This window comes from Erythranthe guttata, chromosome 8, assembly GCF_056151865.1.
Source record: "Erythranthe guttata isolate IM_541 chromosome 8, IM_541, whole genome shotgun sequence".
Taxonomy (NCBI): domain Eukaryota; kingdom Viridiplantae; phylum Streptophyta; class Magnoliopsida; order Lamiales; family Phrymaceae; genus Erythranthe; species Erythranthe guttata.
Window position 1 is genome coordinate 1,500,172 of NC_142540.1, and position 27,092 is coordinate 1,527,263.

General features: G+C 37.2%; 5 protein-coding genes, 2 long non-coding RNA genes and 1 other non-coding gene across 8 annotated transcripts; 3 read left to right on the top strand and 5 right to left on the bottom strand.

Annotated features, from left to right (window-relative positions):
- Positions 1–4,080: 4,080 nt before the first annotated feature.
- On the bottom strand, positions 4,081–5,689 carry LOC105974643 (UDP-glycosyltransferase 83A1). The gene is made up of 2 exons (XM_088821530.1): positions 5,203–5,689; positions 4,081–5,029 (listed from the first exon to the last, which is right to left on the bottom strand). The coding sequence occupies exons 1-2, from the start codon at positions 5,687–5,689 to the stop codon at positions 4,134–4,136; spliced, it is 1,383 nt and encodes a 460-aa protein (XP_088677656.1). The 3' UTR covers positions 4,081–4,133.
- Positions 4,410–6,374, top strand: LOC148768276 (uncharacterized). The gene is made up of 2 exons (XR_016033040.1): positions 4,410–4,550; positions 6,064–6,374. It is a non-coding gene; the product is annotated as an uncharacterized LOC148768276 (long non-coding RNA).
- Positions 6,375–6,377: 3 nt separating this feature from the next.
- LOC105971253 (UDP-Glycosyltransferase superfamily protein) lies at positions 6,378–8,665 on the bottom strand. Its single transcript, XM_012996104.2, has 2 exons — positions 7,612–8,665; positions 6,378–7,470 (listed from the first exon to the last, which is right to left on the bottom strand). Exons 1-2 carry the CDS (start codon positions 8,090–8,092, stop codon positions 6,584–6,586), a joined length of 1,368 nt encoding a protein of 455 aa, XP_012851558.2. The 5' UTR covers positions 8,093–8,665; the 3' UTR covers positions 6,378–6,583.
- A 116-nt stretch (positions 8,666–8,781) lies between these two features.
- Positions 8,782–10,540, bottom strand: LOC105971246 (UDP-glycosyltransferase 83A1). Its single transcript, XM_012996099.2, has 2 exons — positions 9,919–10,540; positions 8,782–9,768 (listed from the first exon to the last, which is right to left on the bottom strand). Exons 1-2 carry the CDS (start codon positions 10,397–10,399, stop codon positions 8,879–8,881), a joined length of 1,371 nt encoding a protein of 456 aa, XP_012851553.2. The 5' UTR covers positions 10,400–10,540; the 3' UTR covers positions 8,782–8,878.
- On the top strand, positions 9,405–11,366 carry LOC105971260 (uncharacterized). The gene is made up of 6 exons (XR_016033039.1): positions 9,405–9,546; positions 9,650–9,779; positions 9,973–10,073; positions 10,160–10,366; positions 10,598–10,684; positions 11,011–11,366. It is a non-coding gene; the product is annotated as an uncharacterized LOC105971260 (long non-coding RNA).
- On the bottom strand, positions 11,312–16,656 carry LOC105971238 (dentin sialophosphoprotein-like protein). The gene is made up of 9 exons (XM_012996090.2): positions 16,443–16,656; positions 14,733–15,834; positions 14,430–14,499; positions 14,081–14,276; positions 12,861–13,963; positions 12,612–12,660; positions 12,307–12,524; positions 12,075–12,182; positions 11,312–11,898 (listed from the first exon to the last, which is right to left on the bottom strand). The coding sequence occupies exons 2-9, from the start codon at positions 15,604–15,606 to the stop codon at positions 11,667–11,669; spliced, it is 2,850 nt and encodes a 949-aa protein (XP_012851544.2). The 5' UTR covers positions 15,607–15,834; positions 16,443–16,656; the 3' UTR covers positions 11,312–11,666.
- Positions 16,657–18,244: 1,588 nt separating this feature from the next.
- TRNAA-UGC (transfer RNA alanine (anticodon UGC)) lies at positions 18,245–18,317 on the top strand. Its single transcript has one exon. It is a non-coding gene; the product is annotated as a tRNA-Ala (tRNA).
- A 391-nt stretch (positions 18,318–18,708) lies between these two features.
- LOC105971275 (uncharacterized) lies at positions 18,709–25,450 on the bottom strand. Its single transcript, XM_012996124.2, has 15 exons — positions 25,218–25,450; positions 24,774–24,930; positions 24,619–24,679; positions 22,863–24,363; positions 22,745–22,776; positions 22,487–22,619; positions 22,067–22,164; positions 21,435–21,479; positions 21,154–21,259; positions 20,873–20,999; positions 20,467–20,582; positions 20,102–20,178; positions 19,388–19,522; positions 19,223–19,291; positions 18,709–19,108 (listed from the first exon to the last, which is right to left on the bottom strand). The coding sequence occupies exons 2-15, from the start codon at positions 24,920–24,922 to the stop codon at positions 18,836–18,838; spliced, it is 2,922 nt and encodes a 973-aa protein (XP_012851578.2). The 5' UTR covers positions 24,923–24,930; positions 25,218–25,450; the 3' UTR covers positions 18,709–18,835.
- Positions 25,451–27,092: the final 1,642 nt, after the last annotated feature.

Genomic DNA, 27,092 nt, shown 5'->3' on the forward strand with positions numbered 1-27,092 from the left:
AACTTCAACGGACCTCGACTCTTCGTCCAGACAATACTCCTCCCACCGATCAGAGAATCGATCGCCGTACGCAACGAAAATCGAGTTCTGGACCGGTCGACCTTTGCTAACTAGAGCTTTGTACATATCTTTTGACATGTATGCACGACCTGAAATGATTTGCACCCGGTTGAACTGCCTCAACACTCTGTCCGGATGATATGCCTCAACACTCTGTCCGGATGATATGCCTCGAAGTGGTCCATGCAACATATCATCCCACTAAACCAAGCAGAATCTGGCATCGGGAAACGATCACGAATAGCCGTGTACGGTGACCATACGACCTAGTAAAATAAATAAAAAATTAGATTTAAAAACCTACTTAAGTAGTAATAACAAATTATTAAACTGGTATTTTACCTGATCGGGGATCAACTCATCTAATCGAGATCGCAGGTACGACGCTCGTTCAGGCGTTGAAGTAGTCTTTGACTGTGGCTCCCATCGGCTCGCTAATGGCCCCTCGAATTCCGTCTTCAAGGTGCCACCCGCCAAATAAGGAAAGTGCTCGTAAATCCATGACTGAAAGAGCGTCAGCCAGCCAGCCATCGAGTTCGTTGATTTTTGTGAGGCTGGGGAAAGCTCATCGTACAACCGGCAAAGACATGCAATGCCCCAAGCATACTCGTTGATCCGATCCAAATCAGATACAAGATTTAGATACTCCACGCTTACCATGTTGCCTGTCTTGTCGCACAGTATAGTACACCCGAGCAAAAATAACAAATACGCCTGAATGGCGTATGTCCTCTTCTCCGCACTATCTCTCATGGTCACTTTGCTAAATTTAGCCTTCAACCATTCCAACTTGACCGCTTTCTTCTTGTTTACATCGTCCGGGTACTCACCTAGCAACTCGAACATCAAACTACTGGGGATCGTTTTGGAATCACGGATCAAACGCTCGCAAGATACGGTACGCCCAACAACTGGCAAACCGACCAACGTACTCACATCGTCAAGTGTGATGGTCATCTCTCCAACAGGTAAGTGAAATGTGTTGGTAGCTGGATGCCATCTCTCTATGAAGGCTCTAAGTAGATGGCCGTCCACAGTGTTGTACGATGCCTGTACAACTGACATTAAACCACATCTTTGTACTACCTCTGTAATAAACGGCGCCGGCTCCCAACCTTTCAAAGTTCCTGTGTGATTTCGAATTCGAAATTCTGAGCCGCGCTCCGAACGATTTGGCCCTCCGTTCACAATATGATAAGCAATGTGCTTATCAAATTTTGGGTACAATTCCGGTATCTCGGGACCTCGGACCGGTTCGTTGCTCGAATCACCAACTTCTACAGTCGAAGGTAGAGTCGGCACCGGATTCGTTGACGAAGAACCCTCTCCAGACTTCTTCTTGGTCGTGGTCTTTTTCTTGGTCGTGACTGGTATGCCCTTGCCTCTATCGGATAATTCCTTCCTCTTCTTACGGTTCGAGACAGTCGGAGGTATACGAGGTTCACGTGGTTCTTCCACTGCAAAATAACACACAAATAAAAATTAATATACATAATATAAACACAAGCAAATAAAAATAGGAAAAAAAAAAAAAAAAAAAAAAAAAATTCATTGTTCAAATTCGACAGCTAGCTGTCGAAATTTGGATGCGTTTTCGACAGCTAGCTGTCGAAATTGGTTGAATTTTCGACAGCTACCTGTCGAAAACGCATCCAAATTTCGACAGCTAGCTGTCGAATTACCAAAATCCAAAATTCAACACATTTCACCTTTTCGACACCTATATGTCGATTTTTGATGAATTTTCGACATCAACCTGTCGAAAATTCATCAAAAATCGACATATACAAGCCGAAAATGGTGAACGAAGAACCGACCCACGAATCTCAAATCAATGCTCAAATCGACTGAAATCAGATGCACCCATTACTAATTAACGATCATTCTAACCTAAAACAACCAAATCCTAATTACCCATATCAAACAATCAAATCTTAAATAAATATTAAAGAAAAAAAATCGAAACAACTATAACTTACTATTCGAAGACGACGACGGCGGCGGCTTTGGGCGACTTTGGGCGGCGTTCGGCGGTGTTTGGCGTCGGCGTCCGGCGGCGGCGATGGTTGGAGCGGCGGCGGCGGCGTCGGGCGGCGTGGGAGGGGTGGACGTAGGGAGGGGTGGACGGAGGGAGGTTTTTTTGTGTTTGAATTTTTTTTTTTCTTTTTTTTTTTTTGGTTTTCAAATAGGTAATTTCAAAGAAAAATTGATGTAATTAGTATTTTGTATGAAAGGGTATTTTTGTACTTTTATTTTTATTTTGGTATTAAAGTAAGAAAAAACTTATAAATATGTACTCAATTGTGGTTTTCAACTTGGTAGTATTCAACTAAGCAAAAATTAGTATTTGAAATAGTTGCCCCCATGTATAAAAGAAAGAAACGCAGCCTAAGAAATTCTTAGGCTGCGGCTATATACAAGACTAATTCCACTTGTGCAAGACCAAATTCTTAGGCTGCGGCTATATACAAGACTAATTCAACTTGTGCAATACCAAATTAAAATTTTCAATGTATAAATACTATAATACCCTTATTTATTAAAAAAATAAAAAATTCCAAATATGCAAGACCAAAAATTCAAAAACACAAAAAACCCTATCACAAGACCACAAAACCACAAGATCAACTATCTTCCTCTCCATCTTCCAAAACCCACAAGACCTTTCTCCTTCCTCCTCCATTAACCCACAAAACCTAGAAATTCAAAATCATCAAAACTCAACAAATCTTACAAAGATGGCAAGTATGGAGTCAGGAGACATCAAAATAGAAGATTCTACGATGGAAGAACCCAAGAATGTATGCATTTATGGGTTTTTTTAGCTAGAATATCGATTTTCCAAAAAAAATCCCGCGCAAACGAATTCGACATGTACAGGTCGAATTTTACAGCTAAAAATCGACATTTAGATGTCGATTTTGAGGTATAAAATTCGACATTTAGATGTCGATTTTGAGGTATAAAATTCGACATGTCAATGTCGATTTTTACCTATGAAATTCGACGCTTAAGTGTCGATTTGTAGCATAGTTTTTCGACATCTTGGTGTCGATTTTTGTTTTTTTCTCATTATTTGTATTTGGTCTTACATGAGAAAAAAAAGCCAATTTAATTTATGGGCATACTTGTCATTCCATCTTAATAAAATAGAATCTTTTGGAATCTTTCAATAATTTGGTCTTGCACAAGTGGAATGAGTATTGCATATAGCCGCAACCTATATATATATATATATTCTATTTCGCAACCAATTTCGTTAATTACTTGCACACCAAATCTCGGCTAGCACAATCCTAATCCACTACTTCTATATCTTTTTAATTATTCTTATTATTTTTCTCTAATTTTTCTTTCAATTTATTTAATAATCAATTTTATATTATGAGAATTAAGTTTACATAATTTTTTTTCGGAATAAGTTTGTACTATTAAATTTGTATAAATATTGATGTTGTTACCAATATCACAAATAAATTTTATTATAATTGTTATTGTCATTTATTAAATCAATAAAGTATTTTCACGTTTGAAATGCTATCCCGATGCACGGGAAAAAAAATACTAGTTAGTGATAAACTTATGAAACACAAACACGGAAACGACGATATGGAAAAATGGGAAACAAATACGAAGAAACGGCATATCCAAAAAACGAAGGATACGTGAATTTGGAGAAAACGTGTATATATTAAAAGTATAGACATATATTTATGATTATACTATATTAATATATATAAGTTTTTGTTTATTTATAAATTCTTTTTATACATTTTATACTAATAAATTCAAAATAAATATTATTATCAACTATTAATTTGCAATTGATCATTAAGCCATGTAAATAATTAGGGAATCAACAAATTATTTAAGGAATTTACTGTTCAAACATATTTTTAACTTTTCAAAATTTGTAAATTGGTCCATAACATATCCGTCATTCTCGAGGGTCGACACACAAAACGTATCCGAAACATGATGAAAATGCGAATACGTTAAAAAAAAATTTGAAGTTTCCGTGCTACATAGTGAGAAACAGATAATTTAATTTCTGTTTTGAATTAATAATTTAATTAATTATCCTTAATCCAATTTATGAAGCTATGGAAATTCAGGTGAGAGCTTCCTCCTTCATGGGCGCTGCTGAAGATCTTGGCCTGAAGTTTTACCGCCCTAGATTTATATCCTTCATCGTCGAAAATTCGTTCCACATTAACCCTAATTTCCTCCTTTCTCACAATTCCATTTTCATCCTTCTCTAACCCTAATCCAACTCCCCAGTGATCGACAATGTAACTCCGGTTAAGGAACTGGTCGGCGAAGTACGGCCAGCACAGGAGCGGCACTCCGTTTCCGATCCCCTCAACGGTCGAATTCCAGCCGCAGTGGCTGATGAAGCAAGCGACGGCGGGATGCGACAGCACCTGCTCCTGCGGCGACCAGCCGACCATTTTGCCGCGGTTCTTCACCCGTTCGGCGAATCCGGCAGGGTAAGCTTCTTCGATTTCATTATCTCGATTTGTATCTTGTCTAACCACCCATAGGAACGGCCTGTTTGTTGATTCGAGGCCGAGCGCCAGTTCTTCGAACTGGATTGCGTCGAAAACGGTGAAGCTCCCGAACGCGACGTAGACGACGGAATTCGGTGGCTGTTGGTCGAGCCACGCCAGGCAAGTGGAATCTTCCGGCCAGAAATGGCCGGCTGATTTCCCGAGGCGGTGGCTGCTTGGGAGGAGAGGGCCTATCGGCGAACAATTGGGGATGAAATTGAGCGCCGGTTGCTCCAACACGTGAGATGAGTTGCAGATTAGGCGTTGTATTAGTTTTGCTGATTCGTTGTTTTGGATTATGGAGTGGAAAATAGGTTTTCCCATGGATGGATCTGGGAAGCATGCCCATGCGAAGTTCATGGGGCTCATCTTAGGCATCAATGGAGCCAGCTGAATCGGCTGGTTCGTCAAGGGTGTTCCTGTTGGAGAAGATTTCAAATCAAAAACTAATTTCGACTACGCTCCAAAAAAAAAAAATTGGAAATCGAAATGAAAAAAATATTCTAAATCCGAGTTTTTTTCAAAAATATCGAAATTATTGAATTACTTTAGGAAGTTAATGCCTTTTATTTCGAAAAAATAAAAGACTCACCGTCGGCATCTACAATCCCATCATCAACGAGTTTCTGTACATTGAGTGTTAATGCCAACAATGCCACCGGTGCTGGCAAAAAGGCCGCTCTCTTGATGCCGAATTTTTCTACCACAGGCAATATTCCCGCCATATAGAAGTCCACGAGCACACACTTGATGATGTCATCACTTTCTGTTCTGTTCATCTCTTGAATTAGATTCTCCAGCTCCTTAGGCATGATCTTCACCGTAGCTTCAGCTAACTTCCCATGCTCATTTCTGTCTTCCCAAGATTCTAAGCCATCTGGAATTGAGACCAAATTTACGAGTTCGTGTATGTTACCTGTCTGAGAAAGTGCCTTTGTAACTCGCTGGTGATTGAATTCGGTGTTGACAAATGTGACTTTGAGACCGTTTTCTGCCAAGTATTGGGCAACCTTCATCATGGGAATTACATGTCCTTGTGCTGGATACGGTATAGCCACTACATGTGGTTTTCTTTCCATTTTTTTCTTTACTAGATCAGATTCTATTGTGACTTCATCAACACCTGTTTAATGCCTGCATTTTATAGGTGGAGAGGATGATGAAAACCATGATTTAAAAAAGCAAGTTTATTTTTGCCATTTTCTGCTATTAATTTGTCATACCAATGTTGCAATGCAAGCCGTCTTAGCTTTTGTCATTTATATCTTCAATTTTATCTCTTGTCTGCTTCTTGCTTGTTCTTGGCAATGATTAAGACTTTATTACACTTATTTATGTTTCTTTAATTTTTTAATCATCTCATAGATCTTTGCACACTTTTTTGTTATACAACAACTTTGTGCCGTCTTGATGTAGTTGTGCAAGCATCTGACACGAGTTTCGATTTTGGCAGCATTCAATTGTATGCATCATTCTTTCTGATAAAAGAGCCGGCCAATATAATTCTCTTAAGGCCGGGATCCAGAGAAAGTGGAAGAAGATATGCTCAGACCAGGTCAACTTATACCTCTCCCTGTAGATTTATATATTTTCTCTACTTCATAGATGATTACAACGAGTTGTTTTGAATGCTTGCCCCGGATATTACAGGGGCAATTGGTTTATATGACGATTTAATTTTTTTCATCGATGTCATTTTTGTAGTACAAGAGAATGAAATAATTTTTTAATTGTATACCAATTGTTTTTAGTTTAACAAGAAAATGGTTAATGTTAAACAGAAAAAACAGAACGTTCATAACGAGCAATACAGTGAGATACAGTTTCCCCTATGAGACAACATATTGGTCTTGAAACCACACCGGGTGTTTCTCAGGAAAAAATAAACAAAAGAAAAAACATTGGTCCTGGAAATCTTAAAATGAAATTTGATTGATATCTGATAACTGCAATCTTGATAGTTAATACTAACTTTAGGTTTCCTTGATCCAAGCTACGAAATTATTGAAATTCTTCTGTGAACAACCTCCTTTTGTGACACTAGACACGGCCTTCGATTGAAGATTCGAGGCTCTATCCTTGTAGCTTTTATCAGTCAGGAGAAGCTCCACCTTCTTCCTAATCTCTTCATGTACAATGATTCCATTTTCATCTTTGTCCAAACTTAGCCCAATCTTCCAATATTCACAAATGTAGCTCTGGTTGAGAAACTGGTCTGCAAAGTAGGGCCAGCACAGGAAAGGGAGTCCGTTGCTTATACCCTCGACTGTTGAATTCCATCCGCAATGGCTCAGAAAACAAGCAACAGAAGGGTGAGATAACACCTTCTGTTGAGGTGCCCAATTCACCACTTTCCCCCGATTCTTCACTCTTTCTTTGAATCCTTTCGGATAAGCCTTATCGTTGTCCAGAGTCATATCTTGCCTTACAACCCAAAGAAACGGCCTTTGGGTAAGTTCGAGCCCCATAGCCAGTTCTTGAAATTGTGTTTGATCAAACACAGTGAAGCTCCCAAATGCAATGTATATGGTGGAGTTGGGCGGCTGTTGATCGAGCCATTCCAGGCTGGCGGAATCTTCCGGCCAGAAATATCCGGCTGATTTTCCGAGACGGTTGCTGGCGAGAAGAGGGCCTACTGGCACGCAATTGGGAACCACGGCGAGTGCTCCACGCTCCAATTCATGAGATGAATTGCAAATTACCCAATCTGCCAGTTTAGCCAATTCGATGTTCTTTAATATCGAATTAAATATAATTTTCTGCGCAGTGAAATTGCCGATGCACATCCATGCAAAGCCTAGTGTGCTCATCGCAGGCATGTCTGGTGAAAGCTGAATCACCTGTTGCTTCACAGGTGTTCCTGGATGGACATATTATTACATATAAAATAACAAGAAAATCTTGTACTGGTTAAGTAAACTAGTACACCATAAAAGCTTTCATATATAGTTATTTTGTGTTGCAATGTATTTGGGGAATGGAGAACAGATAAAAGACTCACCATTACAGTCGATGATTCCTTCATCGACCAGTTTCAGGACATTGATTGCCAAAGCCAACAGCCCAACAGATGCTGGTACGAAGGCTGCTCTCTTGATTCCGAGTTTGTTTGCCAAATCTAATGCCCAACCCAAGCCATAATCTGTAATAACACAGATGATTTTGTCACTCACTGTTGCGTTGATTGATTCAATGAGAGCCTCGAGTTTCTCAGGCATGACCCTCATCATTGCATCTGTTAACTTTCCCAAGTCATTTCGATCCTCGTTGGGTGCTAATCCATCTGGGATCGAAGCCAGATTGATCAGCTCGTTTATGTTTTCAGTATGCGACAGAGCCTTCAGAATTCTCTCGTGGTTGAAATCTGTGTTGACAAATGTGACTTTTATGCCATTATTTGCTAAGCATTGGGCAAGCTCCATCAAGGGAATCACATGGCCTTGCGCTGGATATGGTATGGCTAATACATGTGGTCTTGCCATTTTTCACCCTTCAAAAATATTTTGTTACAACTTCATTGTCCTAATCTTTACCTTCATTTTTATAGTTAGCATGGATGAAGAAAATAAGGAGAACTAACATCAAGCCCTTGTCAGTTTCCCAAGGCTTACGTAGATTGCGGAAGCTGTAAGCGTCTCTTCCCTTCTGTCTTTTATTCGGTGTTTGTTATATCTTGTTTTTTTGCTCTTGGATCAATGCTATTGTTCTTTTTTTTTTATTTTTTAAACTATTGGTTTCTGTATTTTTTTCACTTTCTTTCTGTCCTCTACTCTGTTTGCATTTTGGTTTGAATTGACGATTGTCACTTCATTGTATGTAATCTTTCACGATTACCTTCATCCTCGACACTTGCACTTCTTCTTTGGTTTGTCCGCTTCGTTGTTCCTTTTTTTTTTACTTTTGGATTTCGTTGTTCATTTTTATTATTACGATTTGAATTCCATTGAATCAGCATCCATTTTAATGGAATCTCCATCTTCTTTCAAGAACTATGCATGATATATTCTTGTTCTTGATTCTACAATTTCATCTCATGTCATGTTAATTGAACTGTGTAAGCTACCTTAATTTCAGATAGTTTTTCAGATGTTGAAGCTTTTATTTGTGTTTTTGTCCTGTCTGATGCATTTATATGCTGTTTACAGATTCTTAAACATGAAAAAGAAGACTATTTGCACTTGTGCAGGCTAAATCAAAATCCATAGAAATGATTCGTACAGTTTTATCAGACAAGGCCATGAATAAGTCTGTTTTCACAAGGTATTATTTCAGACATCCTTGATCCACTCTATAAAATTATCAAAATTCTTACCAGAGATCCCTCCTCTGGCACTATCCACGGTTTTCGCCTGAAGACTCGTAGCTCTCTCCTTATAATTTTTATCACTCAGAATAAGTTCCACCTTATCCCTTATTTCCCCATGTCTGATAATCCCACTTCCATCTTTATTCAATCCTAGTCCAACCTCCCACTCATCACAAATGTACGTCTGGTTAAGGAACTGGTCTGCATAGAAAGGCCAGCAAAGTAAAGGCACTCCATTGCCAATTCCCTCAACTGTAGAATTCCAACCACAGTGGCTTACAAAGCATGCAACAGAGGCATGAGACAACACCTCTTGTTGAGGGGCCCACCCCACCATTCGCCCCCGATTCTTCACTCTATCTGCAAAACCTTCCGGATAATGTTTACTACCCGTATTACCATCTTTCACATCATGCCTCACAACCCACAAAAACGGCCTGTTTGTCAGTTCGAGCCCTAAAGCCAGTTCCTCAAACTGTGTATGATCAAAGAAGGTGAAGCTACCAAAAGCTACGTATATGACAGAATCGACCGGCTGTTGATCGAGCCAAGCCAAGCAATCAGAGTCCTCCGGCCAGAAGTTCCCCGCCGCCTTCCCCAAACGGTTGCTTGCCAGAATGGGACCCACAGGTAGAATATCTGGCAATAGTGAAAATACCCCCGGCTCCAAGTAGTAGGACGAGTTGCAAATTATCCTCTCTGACAATTTGACCAAAGAGCTGTTTTTTTGCAGAATGTCGAAAACAGTCTTCTGTGTTGCCTCTTCACCAGCGGTGACCCACATGAAGGTCATTGGGTTCATGAGTGGCATGTTTGGTGACAGCCGAATGCTCTGGTTCGTCAAGGGTCTCCCTGCATTCATTGTAAGTATATATGTTATATATATATATATATATATATATATATATATATATATATATATATATATGTATATATATATATATATATATATATTCCAAGTTATTTAAATATTAATATATTATACAAGAATAGGCTTATTACCATTACTGTCGATAATCCCATCACTGACTAGCTTCGGTATATTGACCGATAAAGCCAAAATAGCAGCAGATAGTGCGCTGAACGCTGCTCTCTTGAGCCCCAATTTTTCTGCTACCTCAAGAGCCCATTTCATGCTCCAATCAGCTACAACACAGGTGATTTTTTCTCCTCCTTTACCGTTTATTTCATCGATAAGGGCCTCGAGTTGACCGGGCATGGTCTTGGAAATTGCCTGTGTTAGTTTTCCGAGGTCGTTTCTGTCCTCCCATGGCTCCACTCCATCTGACATGGAGACCATGTTCAGTAGCTGTCTTATGTTGTCTGAATCAGAAAGTGAGTCGATGACACGTTGGTGGTTGAAGTTTGTGTTCACGAAGGTGACTTTGATGCCTTGCTTTACAAGCCATTGCGTGATTTCCAGCATGGGAATCACGTGGCCCTGTGCTGGGTAAGGGACTGCTATTATATGCGGAGTTGCCATTGCCTTTTTTGTTTCCTTGGTCTCGTAACTCAGACCGCTGCTTCTCTTTTGTATGTGTATAATGAATGGGGTGTCGAGTTTTTTCAGCCTTTCTTAATTATTTATTTATTATTTTTGGTCACAGTTGTTGGAAAATTTTCAGTCTTGTTTGTTTCTCTCTTTGTTCTGTTATGAATTGTGAGTTTGTTGGTCATTCAGATGCTCTATTGTACCTGGAAAAAGTGCATTCTTGTGGTCATCGCTTTGGTATGAAAATAACTACTCAGCGACGAATTTACGAGACAGGTAATATACACAACACACGGCCTTTGTTCTGTTGCAAAAAACATCAGTTTTTCAAGGCATCACAATATATATATGTTCTCAAAATATCAAGCTATAGAAAGTTTATTTATTTAGTTTTGTATTTTTTATTTATTTTTTAATTAAAGTTCTTTGTTTATTATGACGCACAAATTGACCAAAATCTTGCTTTCTTCATCTTCTCTGACATCACTCTCTCACATGACCGAACCATCATCATATGCTGACAAATCTTGTATTTTTTATTTTTTTATTGCAGAGCAGGATCTTGGTTTTTTTTGCTGACCTGTCATTCAACATCTTTTTAGACAGGAAATATAAAGACAGGCACGACGCAGGCACAGAGAAAAGACTGCTGTTTGTCTTTTTGCTGACACGAGAGGGGTTTTGGGGGCCACAAAATCACTGTCTGGGAACAAACCTCGTACTTGTCAGAGCAAAATTAAAAGAACTGAAAAGTATTATTCAGAAGCTTCTAAAGGCATACTCAGATACCCTTTTCTTCAATAGGTCCAATAAAATACTCAGATGCCCTTTTCTTAAGCTACTCTTGATTTTAACATGGATGTATTTTATCTTATTTTACCCTGAAAAAGAAACAAAAGGAGGGAGAGAAAATAATACAAATCTTACACAACAGAAGATTCAACAGTATGCACTAAAACGAACGAAACGGTACAAATCCATTTAATTAATCCTTAAAAGGTCAGCGGCCTGCTCCTAAAATCTCTCATGCACATGTACAGAGACCAATATATATATATTATATATGTATACTACATCAAAATTGAAGAAGGGTCTCAATCGATTTAAGTCAAGAACAATAACCTGATTTCACTTGCATGTTTCCCCTTGTCCGATTTCATGGGCCAGGAAAATGTTAGTAGATATTGGCAGAGACGGAACACAATGCAGAGTAGTTATGAGGGAGTTAAGGCCTAAGTATTACTACTTTCATCGATGATCACAAGGAAAGACAATCTGTCCCTTCGGGTAAAGTCTTGGGTAATGGAAGTGCCCTTACATATCTTTGGGGGTTCGGTTTATGTACAGTTGATTGGCCAGAAGATGATGTGGAATCAACTGTGCTTGAGTGGGCCTTGACATGGAATTTTGCAAAACGGTTGATTGTGGAGAACTTCTCCAGTTCCTGGATTTCGACTTTGATGTCTACAATCGATATTTTTTGGTCCAGTCTGCATCATCAAATCCACAATCGGGCGTTTTTTTTATCCGGAAAATAAAAATATATTAGAACATGTAAGAAAATGATCTGCTAAAAGAAAATATTGCCCGCTTAATTCATAGTAATATAATTTGAAAAATAAAATATAGATAGAAATGTTTCCAAGTATAACAGTCATATTCGTACCTCGATAGATCACCTTCAAGCTTCTGCACTCGATTAATTAAGCCTTCCACGACTTTCGATAAATCACAGACACGGGGTTTCTTCGAAGTCCTCAGCTTGTCTGGTGATCTGCACATATTATAATGCGAAAATAGGAGGTCAGAAATGGAAGCTATTAATTTTTTTGAACTAGAGATTAGAAATTATTTTCAATAAACAAGAAAGGGGAAAATAAAAAAAGCACTTCTTATACATGTCAGTGTTATCAGGTGGCAGATTACTAATCAAGTTGCATGCATCCCCTAATGCTAATCTAGCAGCAGAATATGCCACGTCATCGCAGTTTGATTTGGCATCGGCAAAGAGAATAACTGCTGGGGCAGGTCTAAAGACCTGCTGCATAAGCTGTGTTGTAAAAATGAGCCGCCTTTTTGCTCGAGCCAATGGGAGAACATCTTCAACAATTTCAGCCTGGTAATAACAAAAAATGCCTTGATCAAGAGGATTCGATTAATAAAATAGAGAAATTGATTATAGCTTTGTACTAAATCAGCTCACCTCCTCTTCCCTTCTTTTTGAAGCTTGTGCCCATTCTAACTCGGCCATTCTGTCAACTCGAAAGAGATTTAGCAAAAGGGAAAATTAGATAACCATTATAGCATTATTTATCACTTCCAAAATGACTTCGCTGGTAGAAGAAAGTCTAGTAATTATAGGCTCATCTTATAAAAAAAGTAGGCGGTGATGGTAAAAGACATCAAATTAACTGAGATTTTCTTGTAATGAAAACAGCTTCCACTGACGCACCTGATATTATGAAGCCTCGGTTCTTGATGATTCACTTCCTTGTGCCAGGGCACCATTTCAAATGCAATAATTTTGCGCTTCATTGGTTTTGAAAGAGCCAAATTTTGATAATTAGAGACATTTGAAGGCAACATGCTAGGGGACGATAAATGTTGACTCGCTATCAAGGCGACAGCTGAAGATGGCCATACGCCACTGCCTTGACTAGCATTAGCTGAGTTTACTTGCATAATCGGACTATTTTCATGCACGTTTGCAATAGTTACCCCATTCTTTAAGGTTCCATAATGCTGTGACCAGGGTGGTGACATTTGCAAAGTGGTCGGTGACTGATATGCTGTATTAGAAACTTCATTGCGGCCAATCAAATTATTCTGGGCATTATTTTTGCCTGAATGATCTTCTTTGTCTTGCGAAAAGTTCCATCCCTTTTTATCTTCACTGTCTTGGAGTACTTGCTTCTGTCCACTCAACAACAGCTCCCTTGCATTGGCGATTGTCTGATAATTGACCGAATCATATTTAAGTGGCAAATTCTTACCATAGTCGATTTCAGCATTTCTAGGAGAATGCAATTTGTGCAGAAGGGGGTCATTTTGATGCAAAGAGTGGCCAAAGGCTCTTAAAGACTCCTGTGTCTGCATATTTATGCTTAGAGATATTGGATTATGCATCTCAGTCGAGCCCTCATCGAAGGAACTTTCTTTCTCAAATCTCTGTTCACCATATCCTGATTTCCCAGAGTTTGTGCGGAATTCTTGCACGTTGAGTTCATGTTTGAAACGGCTCTGATTGGGCTGCTCACTTGGAGCTCCCGAACTAGTCTCTAGACTGCTGGAAGCTGAATCAGGGGACTGAAACAAACTGTCTGAGAACCTGTTCGGTTTTGAGGAAGACATATCTTGCTGTGAGTTAATATCTGACCATGGAAACTCAGGACCGCCAAAGCTGGCAGTTTTCAGTTGACGATTAACTTGGGAGGAAGCAGCGTTATATGCTGGGAGTTTAGTAGTCATGTGACTTTGTACCGATGGAGCTGGAAGCTGATTCTTGATATAATCATTCCCATAATGACTTGAAACAGAGGTGGTATTTGAGTTTCCCTGCATGTAGGAGAGTTAAACATCGTTATTCCGGACATATAAATAGGGATTTTATTCATGTGGTGAGAAATCATTGAAAAAAGTGGTGTCCCCATTGAAAAAACGTTTTTTACCGACCATTGAAAAAGATGGGAAAAATGAGTGTGACTGTGTCGTCCCGACATCTGTCGGGCCCGGTCTAAAGCAAAAACCTTGCGACTCGAGATGGCTGGTGTTGCATGGATTAGCAATGGATGCAACAGAAGTTTCGGTTAGCGGCAATTGGTTGAGAGATGATACTTTTGAAGTCAATTGCATCCCGGGAGAACAATCTCTGGATTAATACAAAAATAGCACATCAAGAAAATAAATGCTACATATCCAAGAAGAATAACAGAATTATTATGTACTTATTGATGATCCGAGGTTATTGCTACAACTGTACATAGGTAACCTAATAAAATTTCATCATTTTTTAAACTAGCACCTTTGAATGCCATCAGATACGGAATTTGATGTATTCCCGGGAAGCCATAAAGTGTCTTTTAATTCACGACCTGCATAAGAATGAAAACCCCAATCATTTTTCTTCATTGAAGTCAATATCTCCAATTTTCACATACTATTTATCTTCATCAAGTCATAAACAAAACATCGATATCCATGCATTTACACGTGTCTCATTCAGAATCACCTTTAATTCTTGGCAATCTCACCAATCATAAATTTTCACCCCATAAAAAAACCAAAAGAAGATAATAGACGACAGTTACGACACATTAATTACTACCTGAAAAGTCAATGCAGGGGTTTTTCTCAGTTGAGCAAGAGAAAACGTTAGGCTGAAATTCATCTCTCTGTTTGAGATATTGGTACTCCGATTGCTTAAAACCCTGAGAACTATAGTTCATATTCGACGGCTCCGAACTTGGAGAGGACACATTTTGCAAGTTCCTATCAACCCAATTATTGTGCGGGTTTTCACTATTAACGAAACTTGATGGCTGATTTTCAGTTGACAACTCAGGGTTCTGAAAGCTCAACCCACTCCACTCTTCTTGCATCGCAGTATCGCTACTAGAAGCTTCCGTCACAGCAGATTGCATCAGAGCACTCCAGCTACCCTTTTGAGTCGACGGCAATGCATCCATATAAGACGTGTTCTCCATTTTGCTATTCCCACCGAAAGAAAATTCCCAGCTATTATTATCCTCTGTGTTATACAATATTTTCTGTTCAAGTGGATCCAACGAATCAGATGCGATCTCTGATGCTTCCCCATGAGAAATTCCGAGCCAACCAGTATTTAAACTTTGAACGGGGACTTGTCCGAAATTGCCTTGTTGACTCGTAAATGAGCTGGCAAACGGTGGTGCCTCTTGGAGGTTATGAGAATATTGATTTGAGTTACCATATAAAGATACGTCAAACTGAGGCTGAGAAAGGCCCATAGGACCTAATCCGTTATGGAACCCTTGAAAAACGGGGGATCCACCATGTTGCGCCATTTGCACATTACCAATAGAGAACATTTGTGGATCTTGTTTTAGTGATGACAGTTGGTGGTCAACGTAATCCTGGTTTCTGGCATTGCCCAATTCCTGGAGCTGTTGCCTTCGCTGCAGTTCCTGCAGTTGCTTGAACATGATTTGGCGCTGCAACATCTGTACATTAAATATGGTTCGGCTTCTATAGTTGGTCCTAAAGAAGGTAATGCAAATTGGACAAGATCCGAGAATTTTTCGACTGGAAAGGGTATTCGCCTAGATGCCCTCAACCATTAAAGTCCCTTCGAAATTCAGTTGTAATAAAAAACTGCGCCGAGTCTGTTGAGCAACTTAGTCCTTCAGCCAACTAAGCCAAGTAATACGCTCTCCAAACGAGGAATATCTCTGTCGAACATGAAAAGTAAAGCATTAAATGACTTGGTAAGAGAATTAGTTCAGAATTACTACCAAATTAAGATACACAAACCAAAAATAATCGAGTTCCAAAAGGTCAAACCGACAACAAATTAACCAGAACAGCCGTTTATTTTTTAATATTACCAAATTAAGGCCATAAAAAACCAAACCACTGACACTAGCAAAGTTCAACGAAGTTTAATTAGCATCATTAATTTCCAAAAGCAATTTTTAACCATGGAATTAACCATGCACAAGCAGGAATTTAGGGCACAATCCAAAATCCCATCAACAAAAGAAAAATAAATTAACAAGCTAAAAGGCTCTTGCATGTCACAGAACTGACATTAAATTCCTCAAAAACCACAAACGAAACCCTCAAAATAAAATCAAACCCAACACCCATTTCAACCAAAATTAACAGCAGAAGACAGACAAATCGCAGCTTAAATTATCGAACAGTACAGCTCAAACATTTCAATAAAAGCTGCAAGCTAACAGAAGCAGAAATAATCGAATTTTTTTGAAGTGTTCGGAGTGTGATCTGAATTCAACAATGGATAATTAGTTCCGTGTAAATAATTTTCTCAACTTACTTTGAAATGCGAAGCAATTCGCGCAAATGGACATCAAAACACTGCAATTTGCTTCAGATTGAGCTCTTACGGAAAAATTGCTACTACTTTCTCTCTCTACATATACATATATGTAGGTATGTACGTAAAGGTCCCCTTACTGCTCACTGCTTACTTTCTCTCTCTGAACAGCGAGAAGGTTTTTTGTTTTGTTTTGTTTTTTTTTTTAAATAATAAAGCCATCAAGAAATTCTTTACATAAAATAGAAAATTACTTAGGCTCGGATCCGAACCTGAGTCCGGGGATGAGGTTCGGTATCTCCAGACCAGAGAAACGTCGGCGTGTTATTGTCTCTAAATATCTCAGCCATTGATTGAGATATTTAATTTTGATGGACGGTAGAGATTTTAGGTGAATGCTTACGCTCCCTGGATGAAAAGGGGGAAAGGAAGTAGGGAGTGGTGGGGGTGGATCACGCTTAAACAAGCGCGTGGGATGAGATTTATGTTTTCTTTTTCAGATTATTTTTATAGAAAAAAATTAATTTTGTTGAATTTTTATTTGTTCTTTTTAAAATGTTTTTATGTGATTTTTTTTCCCGCCGCAGTTTTAATTAATAAAAGTTTGTAGCTTTTGCATTTGAATATTTCAATAATATTTGTGGTATATAAGTTGTCAAGAAGAAAATTAATTTGAAATTTCCAATAACACTTGGTTGGTAAAAATAAAACCGTGATTAATCAAATATTTTAGGGTTCGTTCGGTCACCTATATCGGATTATATTGAATTAGATGAGATTGAATCAATGATCTCTACTGACTAATTAATTATATAATACGAGGTTTCGTTCATTGGATTAGATTTTGTATTAAATCTGTTAAATTATGATATTATTTAGTCAGTAGAACCTCACTACGGTAACCAACGAGCCCTTAGTATATAGATATTTTGTTAGTTCAATAACTTTCACGGAATAAGTTGTTGTCTCGACTTATTGAGAAATTATTTGTCATATCTTCCCTAGTAATCGACGATATCTTGAACATGAAATGAGTCTTAAATAATTTCAAAGTTGAAAATATGAGTTTGTGTATATGTATTATCAAATTAATAGTAATATAAGTAGAAAATTCTTACAAGGTAACGATCTATTTATTAAATAAAAAAGGAGAGTATAAGCAATTTAAATAATCAAAATGTGAAAACTTTTTTTGTGCAAACATGTAGTAGAATAAAAGTGGCTATTAAATTTCATTCTCTTTATCCTTCATTGTACGTATTTTCCCCTCTACAAATGTTACTTATTTAATTTTTGACACATTTAGAACATGTCACATGATACTCCACATGTGTATATATATATGTGTGTATATATATATATATATTGTTAGCTGTTTAATTAGGTTGGAGATGGGCACAGAAACTGAGGTTGCATGGCACAAAAGAAATGGTGATGCAGTAAAACTGTAAAAGAACTGGAGTTTCTGAAAATTTTAAAGTACAGAAGACATGAATATATAATTGTTGATTTATAGAAAGAAAGTGACAAAAATAAAATTTAAAAGAAAAATAGAAAGAGAGTGACATTTTCCTATAAATGATACGTTTTAAATGCTGTAAATAAAATCGTGCACTTTATAGCTTTTTCTTGTTTTAGTAACCAAGAATAATTGTATATCATCCTCACAATGGGTCCCACTAATTTTATTTATTTATTGCGGATGATTTATTAAAGCTGCGATTTATATAAATTATATTTATTGATTGTAAATTAGAAAATCACAGAAAATTAATAAATTTTGTCTGAGTTAAATAACAATTGGGGATGTAGCTCAAATGGTAGAGCGCTCGCTTTGCATGCGAGAGGCACGGGGTTCGATCCCCCGCATCTCCATTGTCTCAATTTAAACTTTTTTATATATAAATAAATGAATTTTTTTCCTACTATTTTATTTTCTTTGAATTATATATAAATTAATATTTGTAACTAAAATATTATGGTCGAGTTTTCAATTTTTCATCATTTTAGAACCCACTTAAAATAAAATAAAAATATTTCAAATGTTAATTAGATATAAGAATTTACAATTTAAAAAATATTGAAAAGAAATTACAATAACTATAAGTAAAACTTATATGATGTATTCATCATTTCATTGTATTGTACATGCAAATATAAAAAATAAAATATTTATGCTGTAGTATATTTAATATTTAATTTTTATTTAAGGGCATTAATTTCTCTTTGATATTATTGTCAATTATTTTTAAATTTTAAACGAATGTGTATATAACCCTTTATATAATTAATTAATTAATTATAAATTGAGTTACATATATTAATTACACTGCTTCTGGATTTCCTAGACAAAGATGGCAATGTTCAATATAACTTTATAAATACATTATTGATTATTGTCTCAACCACAACTGATAATCTGAGCCTTTATCAACAAACTTCTGCCAGCTCCCATCCAAGTCAACTTCTTTGGAAGGGTTCCAGTCAATATGACCAAGCTTCACTACAAGTGTTTCCCCGGTTTTCGCCACGTAACCGTCGTTGTTTGCGTGGAATATTTTTATCGGGCTGCGGCAGTGGATTCCTGACCGCCTTCGAGCTTCGATTAGTTCGGTTATTACGTCCCGGATGCCAAAATCGTAGAAGTGGTCGTAGAATATTACAGGCTGGAAATAAACGAATAATATATATGGTTAAAATTAGAAAAGTGGGAGCGTTTTCCCGAAAATAATAACACGAGAAATAAAACATAGAGAGAGACTAAGTTTGACATCACTTACAGTCCCGGGATGTGATAAAATGTATGCATATCCTTGCAGAAGCTTATCTCTTGGAAACGGCCAATGACCCTGCAATGAGATGTTGCAACTTGTAATTATGCTCGAGACGTTTCACATGAGAGAGAGAGAGAGAGAGAGAGAGAGAGAGAGAGAGAGAGAGAGAACCTGTGTTGAGCCGGTATCATGATTCTCCAAGAATGTGACAGCACGAGAGGGCCACCATCCCATTACTCCTGTCGGTTTACCTTGAGGATCGATTAACCTCCAATATTGGTTATGCAGGGCTGAATGGAGGATACCCTAAACAACAACTCAAAATGATGGAAATTAGAATATCGTAAGTGCTACTCGTTGCACTAACTGAAATCTCAGAGTTAGGTTGGAAATAATTCTTGCTTTTCGGATATTTCATGGACAAAAAATCTTTACTGGAGAGGGAAGTTCGGGTTTTGTATTGATTTTTTGAAGCACCGATGCCATTCCCTATTTCTCTGTTTCATCCTTCTTTATCAAGAAACAACACCTTCTATATCAAAACTGGGCCACCGATACAATATTTCTATGTATCCCACCTAAATGTATAGTTCGTAACTACTTATGCTTTCAGTTTAGCGAAATCGTGTGCTATAGTTGATCATAAATATTACTATTTACGAAATGAGGGTTTGAACGCGATAAATAACCTTCAGCTCATCCCTTAGTACAAAAACATTGGCATCACCTTTTTTGAGGCATTAAAAATTAAGAAACTTTTTTTTAGAAAAATCAAGATTACTTTTGTGGAGCAAAAAACGACGATCTCGTATTATGAAGAGAAAGTAAGATATTGAAGAAAATTTAGAAATCAAGAAGACAGGCGAGATAATGTTCAAAAAGCACCTTTGTGGTGACATCAAAAGCTGAGGAGGTACCACCGGTAGCATTGATCCAATTAACTATGCGTTGTCGATGAGCATCTGCAGGCCAATGAATATCAAATAAATAGATTAGTCGATCACCTAGGAGGTGAAACTATATTATACCAAAATGGATGCCAGCCAGAAACAAATAGGGATTTGAAGAACATAATCATTCTCCCGAATTTGACAATAACTCATTCCATTTGAAAAATTTGATAAATGCATGAACCAATAGACAAACATTAACCTTAAATAAAAACACGAGATGAAAAACCTATATTGTTAACTGAATCATAAATTCGAGGGTGTTCGGGAATTATAAGAAAAAAAGTGATGAATAGTTACCTTGGTTGTAACATAAATTACCACCTTCATAAGCCAGACTATCCCAGTACTCTCCGATGGCAAATGCAGGATCTGAAGCTTCGATATATTCTTTCACATAACTACCAGAGAAACCTCTGCCAGAAACAAGAAAAGTGGAAATATATCAGTTTGGTGAAGTGCAAATTCCAGTACCCAAGTATCAGATGTTGTAGGATGAGCAACATGGAATTATCGGACTATAGCGTACTAGTAGAAGATTTAGTTTTGGTAAAAAGCAGTCAAAGCATAATCATAGAACAAAAATTTTCCTGCTTACGGATTCATATTAAAGGTCAAACATAATAATTCAATTAGGTAAGGTTTGATAGGGTGTATCAGTCCAAGTGGAGATTTAGAGAATAGAAAACAACATGAAATCCTTCACCTTGCGAAATCCAGGCGCCATCCATCAAAACCGATATCATTTCGCAGCCAGTTTAGCCATTCCTTTATGTCTTTACGTACAAAGTCCTGTGAATGATCAATATTTGGTGCCGCGTGAAAAATGTCACCTGTTTATTGTTAGCAGCAAAAGTTTCGACTAAGTTACAACTCACTGTTATGTCATAGCACATTTCAATAAATGAAAAATCGGTCAACTGTCTAGTATCTATTATCTAGTAAAGATTAGTTTTGATGTTAAGGATGAGTATATAATGATCATACCAGTAGAAGGATTGCCACGCCCTTGAAAATTTGGGTCATCGCACGCAATTGCTTCAGGTCCCCAGGCAAGCTTCCCTCCGAATATGTTCCAGACACCATTAGGACTCTGCAAAATATCACATTGTAGTTTTAGCACCTTCAACTAAGATATCGTTCTGCTGACCAACAAAATGTTTCTTATGTCAGCATATACCTCGGGGAACAAGCACGAAGTAATATGATATATCTTTATACAGAGGAGACATTCAATAGCTCAACATATAAGTACAAAAACATAATACCTGCTTATGAGCGCATCGATGATTCAATACAACGTCTCCCAAGGTCTTCAGTCAGATGGAACACATGACAATACCAAACATAATTCAAAATCAAGGTTATAGATTCACAAGAACTAATGCAGTAACTATATCATCTTCATAATTGAACAGTATATGATACGACTTCATCTTAAAAAATAAATGTCTCTTCTTAGCTCACGAATTGCACAAAAATCGCATATTGCCGGACAAGAGGGATCTAACTTAAAAGAGAGAGCTTCTTTCCATAGAAACTACGAGGAAATAGTGCTTAGAAAATGAATCTTATATATCGTTCTCTGGCATTTACTACTTCCAGTCACCCATAAGATAGAGGCTAACTAATCCTTAAATATAGACACAAAGACAAATGAAGATAAATTTACAATGGTAAATAAGAGAGTATTACTCTACATAAACAATACATAGTTTAAATATGAGTCTTCTGTCTGTGGATGGGAGTGTGAAACAATGTTTTGTGTCATTCATAACGCACAAAATCTGCCTTTGTGCTATGAAGTTTGGTGAGTAGGAATGCAGACAACTTATACAATAAAAACATAGCGTCAATATCTGTCCAGATAACTATGCTAAGTCAATGCATGGAATTATACCAGAAGATCTTGATTTCGCATTTCCTCTAGACAGTACTTCAACTCTTCCACCGAACCGTATGCTGAATTCAGGTTGTACAGGTCAGATGGCATATATCCTGCAATTTATTTTGTACTTCTCAGCAATGCAACTAATGGAAATTCAAATGAAGGTCAAAAGAAAAATCGAAGTTTGTTTTACACATATGATAGAGGTCATCTCTGTACAAAGACAGCTGCATTAATCAACAAAAAAATTCCGATAAAACAAGAGCATCGGGTAAATCTTATAAATAAAACTACTGAGACACATCATTAACCTAGGTGGAGAAAAGATAACTCTTGGCATTTAGAAGAAATGATATAAAACAATGAATTTGTGTCTCCATTAGTTAAAGGGAAGTAAATGCATAAAATCAGAGGGGGGCAGCCCGGGGTTACCTTGCGGTGCAACAGATTCTGTGGGCGGAGGGAACCATACTGCAGTTATGCCAGAACGTGACAAATCAGCAGCCTTAGGGGCAAGATCGAGGTACCACTGCCTCCTCCAACTCTCCCAGTTAAAACCTTGAAACTTCAAAACGAGAATTTGAAAAATTACATTCGTTTGACATTATAACCTTTTCCATCTCACACAATTAATAGATGATCCGAGCCATAAAAATTTAAAATAAATAATCAGACAAGAGATATACTGACCACTATCTCACGTCCGGTACCAGTTCCTGGCTCTGCAAAGGTGGGAGCAATCAAAGATGCAGCTTGAAAGATATGCTTAAAAAATATATCGTATGACATGATATATAGAAATCTATACCTAATTTTATCTCTTCGGGAGTTTTCTGCCACTTAATAGTTTTTCTTTGAAGAGCACGCTCCAAAGCCTTACGCTTCTTTTCAATTATTTCTTTCTCCATCACATGCTCAACCAGTGTATCACCTTCTTTTGGCTTTTCTTGGGCGATGGACCACACCTCATCAGGTTTGGGCAACTCCAAAGATTTAAATTTCGATAATTTGGCTTCAGCCATATTCGTCTTCCTAGGAGGGAACCTAGGACAGATAAAGCCGATTCTCTTTACCATCCAGTCAGGTATCTTTCTGCGAGGACCATTTGTTAGTAGCTTCCATTTTTGTGAATCATCATCCATCAGAAGGTCAACTCGCCCACCGTTGACCACGTATGTTTCTTCATCGTCTTTTTCACCAAACCCGACTTTCTTCGACAACAATGCTTCCGCCATTTCTGCTCTTTGCCTCCACGCCTTCGATGCAGATTCAGATGCTTTTAAAGATCTTTGCAGCGCTTCACATCTTCTCACGTAAGCCTCGTCTTTTGCTCGAACTGTTTCTTTTGCTGCTTCAATAGCAGCCTGGATAGTTTCCAGCTCTGCCTTAAAAGCCTTTGAGGTAGCCTTCCTTCTATCAGCAGAGTCCTTTTTCATTTTCTCCAACAGTGATTTAACTTCGTCCTCCTGTTGAATAGCTGTTTCTCTAATTGATTTCTGAAACTCAAGCAGTTCTTTTTCAGTATTACGTGCCAGAAGTTCATACGCTGTTGCTTGCTGACGGCTTTTCTCCAGCTCTAACTTCAATTTGTTCATCTCATTGTTGGAAACCAACAGTTGAGATTCTAAATCAGACATAGTTTTCTGTAGTTTAACGTTCTGAGACTTCAAAGCGGCAATCTCATCTACTAAATTCAAATCATCAACATAAGATGCAACGAATTGTTTTGTGCGGTCACCTGCAGATTCTGCAACAGCTAAAGCATTTTCTATGGCAAATTTTGACTGGTCAACTATCGAAAGTACGGCCCCTTCAGTAGCACTTCGTATTTGTTCCTCAATCTGATAAGCAGCTTCTGCTGCAGAAGTTTCTGCTGTTGAAACCCTCAGTCGGGCATCTTCTAATATGTGAGATGTGGTCTGCTCGAAAGCAGTCTCTGCCAATTTTTCCACTTGAACTGCAAGTTCAATGGCATCTTGTTTTGCCAGAATTAGCTTCGACTCCAAATCAAATTTCTCCTGTATAGACTCTTGTACCTTCTTATGGAACAGTTCTTTCGCCGCCTCGAGTTCTGAAATGGTCAGTTCCTTTTCATGCATTACAGCAGTTTGGTACTCGTGTTGTTTAGCTTCTGCTTTTGCCAATTTTTCGAGCAGAATATCTCTCTCCTTCTCAATGGCATCTCTCTGGGATCGAACATCAGAAAGATCTATCTGAGCTGTCAACAATTCATCTTCACGAATCTCTAGGGAATCACTTGGATTGTCATCCTCGTCAACAAAAGCTGGTTGAAACTCACTGGAATCATTCTGAAATTTGGATATTTTCGTAACTAAAAATCATTGATTATCAAGAAACTGATTCAAATAAGCAATAAGCCAATAACGAAAGCCTGAATATTGGAACCCATTGTCAAAGAGAAGCATTACACTCAATTCATCCCCCACTATAATTCCCCCGAGACGGGAATACGGCAGTTCTATCCGAATTGAACAAAATTCACCATGCACTTTACATCAGCCTCTTTTACGGAAAAAAGGAAATTGGAAAGTAGTAATGCATACCATACTTAAATAAACAACAGGTCTTGTTCTACGGAACCAAGCATTCCCGTGTAATTGTTTTCTGGAATATTTAAGAAATTCACAAAGAAAAATCAGCAAAGCTTCCACAATACAAAAACAAAATAAAATCACCAATACCAAAACAAATTATCCACCTCTTTTTTTCATGGAATCTTTTGCCAATCATCGGCTGCCGCTTAAGCTCGAAACACGAACTCCGGCCGCCAGGCGTGCCCAATGAAACATTTCGATTGCATAACAAAGTCCTAAACAGAGCAGCATCAGGCATTGTAGCTCCACCCATATCCTCCCCTAAAACAACAAAAATTCAATGCTCATAAATTCGAAAATTAAAAAAATTACAGCACCTGCGATACTGCTAATGAACCGAAACAAAATTCATTCGCCACCCGAGAAAAAATTGCACTTCATCAAAATTCATTAAAACAGACATTTTATTAATCGTTATTAGCAGACAAATTCACAAACGTAAACAAATCGTTTAAATCCGATTACATTCAACGAACGCGCCATTGCAGAATCTGAAATCAAATTGATAATATACGAAGCGAAACAAATCAGTAATTAAATTCAAAAACCTGACTTCGGAGGCCAGGAGAGCCTCTACGAGAAAAAATCCACTTTTGTGAATGGAAGCAGTTTTATTTTTTATTTTTTATTTTTTTGCCAGTAAAATAAAAAAATGCATGTAAATCGTGTTTTTCACGAGCAGCGATTCGTAAAAGTGCGAATCAGAAGCAGACAAATCAAAAAAGGGTGTCCACTTTTCGTTGCGGGAAAAAGGAGCACATGATTTAAATTGGGTTCAGTTAATTACTTTTAATTGGGTCCAAACTCCAAAATCCAAACTGAACTGCAAAACTGGGGCCCAAAGTTGAACGATTTCCAAGAAATTGACTTAAAGTGAGAAGACCATATTGCCCCTCGTCAACCTCTCATTTTTTTTTTATAAATAGTATGCTAATTTAGCATACAAGGGCATCTCCGACCGAACACCATAACGCCATTTTTTTTATCTAATTTAGGTTCTTTTAATCTTCCATCCAAAATTCATATATCACCATTACACCTAAAATTATAGAGATTTGGTTTTAGCCTCCCACCGTGGTCAACTCCCATATCACCAAATACTCAAATCCTATTTTTCCACCAAATTTTTTGGTGAAGGAATTTTCATCTTCCGTCGGTCCACCATTTTCCTATTTTTTCCACCAAATCCTATTTTTCCTACCAAATATAGAGGCGAAAATAGGATTTGGCGTAATTAACACCATTTTATTAAGTACCATATAAAATGACGATTTTAACTAATTGCATCCAATTACCAACTTATTAACATATTTATCGTAAATAAATTGGTATTAATTATTAAATTAGTTTTTAAAATATAAATACATTTGTTATTATTAACAAAACATTAATTATAATAATATAAATATGCCTATTTTTAATTAATTTGTATATTTTGTTGGTATCAATGTTTAGTAGTTCATTTCTTTACTTAACTAAAACGCTAATTGCTATTAATAAAATATAATAAGCAACAATAGAAAGATTAACGAAAGACACTTCAATTGATGAAATACAGGACGAGACATTTAAATTGAAATACATAGCTCATAAAATAACAAACAACATAACATGATAACAAAACATGATAAACAATAACACAAATTATATAAATTTAAATCATCATGAACTGCTTAATTAAATTCTCATGTCGTACTTAATATATGATTTATGCAATAATTTATGAAATCATTGTTTATATATGATTTTATTATATTTAAAATAATTTGAGTTCGTGTTATTTCATGTTTAGACAGTTTTCTAAAATCGATAACATAATTTTTAAATTATATAGTTAAGAAAATTTATTACTTAACATTGGATCTATAATTAATATTTAGGAAATAAAATATTATAAAATTACGATTAACATTATATTTATAGTTTTGAGGCGTATATGGTGAAATGCCATAGGAGACCAAACCAAATCCCATTTCCTATAAGTGGGAAAATGGTGAAATATTATTATTTTAATATTTGGTCTAAATTTTGGTGAAACCCATTGGAGACAAAAAACACCATTTTTTCACAAAAAATGGTGGAGTAGTAAAATGATGTGCTACTGCTACCGATGGCAGATGAACCCATTTTTTCACCACCATAAATGAGATTTGGTGAAAAAAATGTGAGACCGGCCGGAGATGCTCTAAGGGTAGTTAGTGCGAAAGGAAATAAGGCCCCATTTGATAGAATTAAGTACTGAACACTTAATGTTGAATAAAGATCTGAATGACTAAGAACAATGTCTGAATACTGAATGTTGAATATTTAAGTTCGTTTGGTAACTAGAAGCCTATTACACCTGAATAGTATAATTTTACTTTATTAGCCTTAGGGTAGAAATTGGAACGAAATTTTCGATTTCCGCCGATTTCGATCCTATT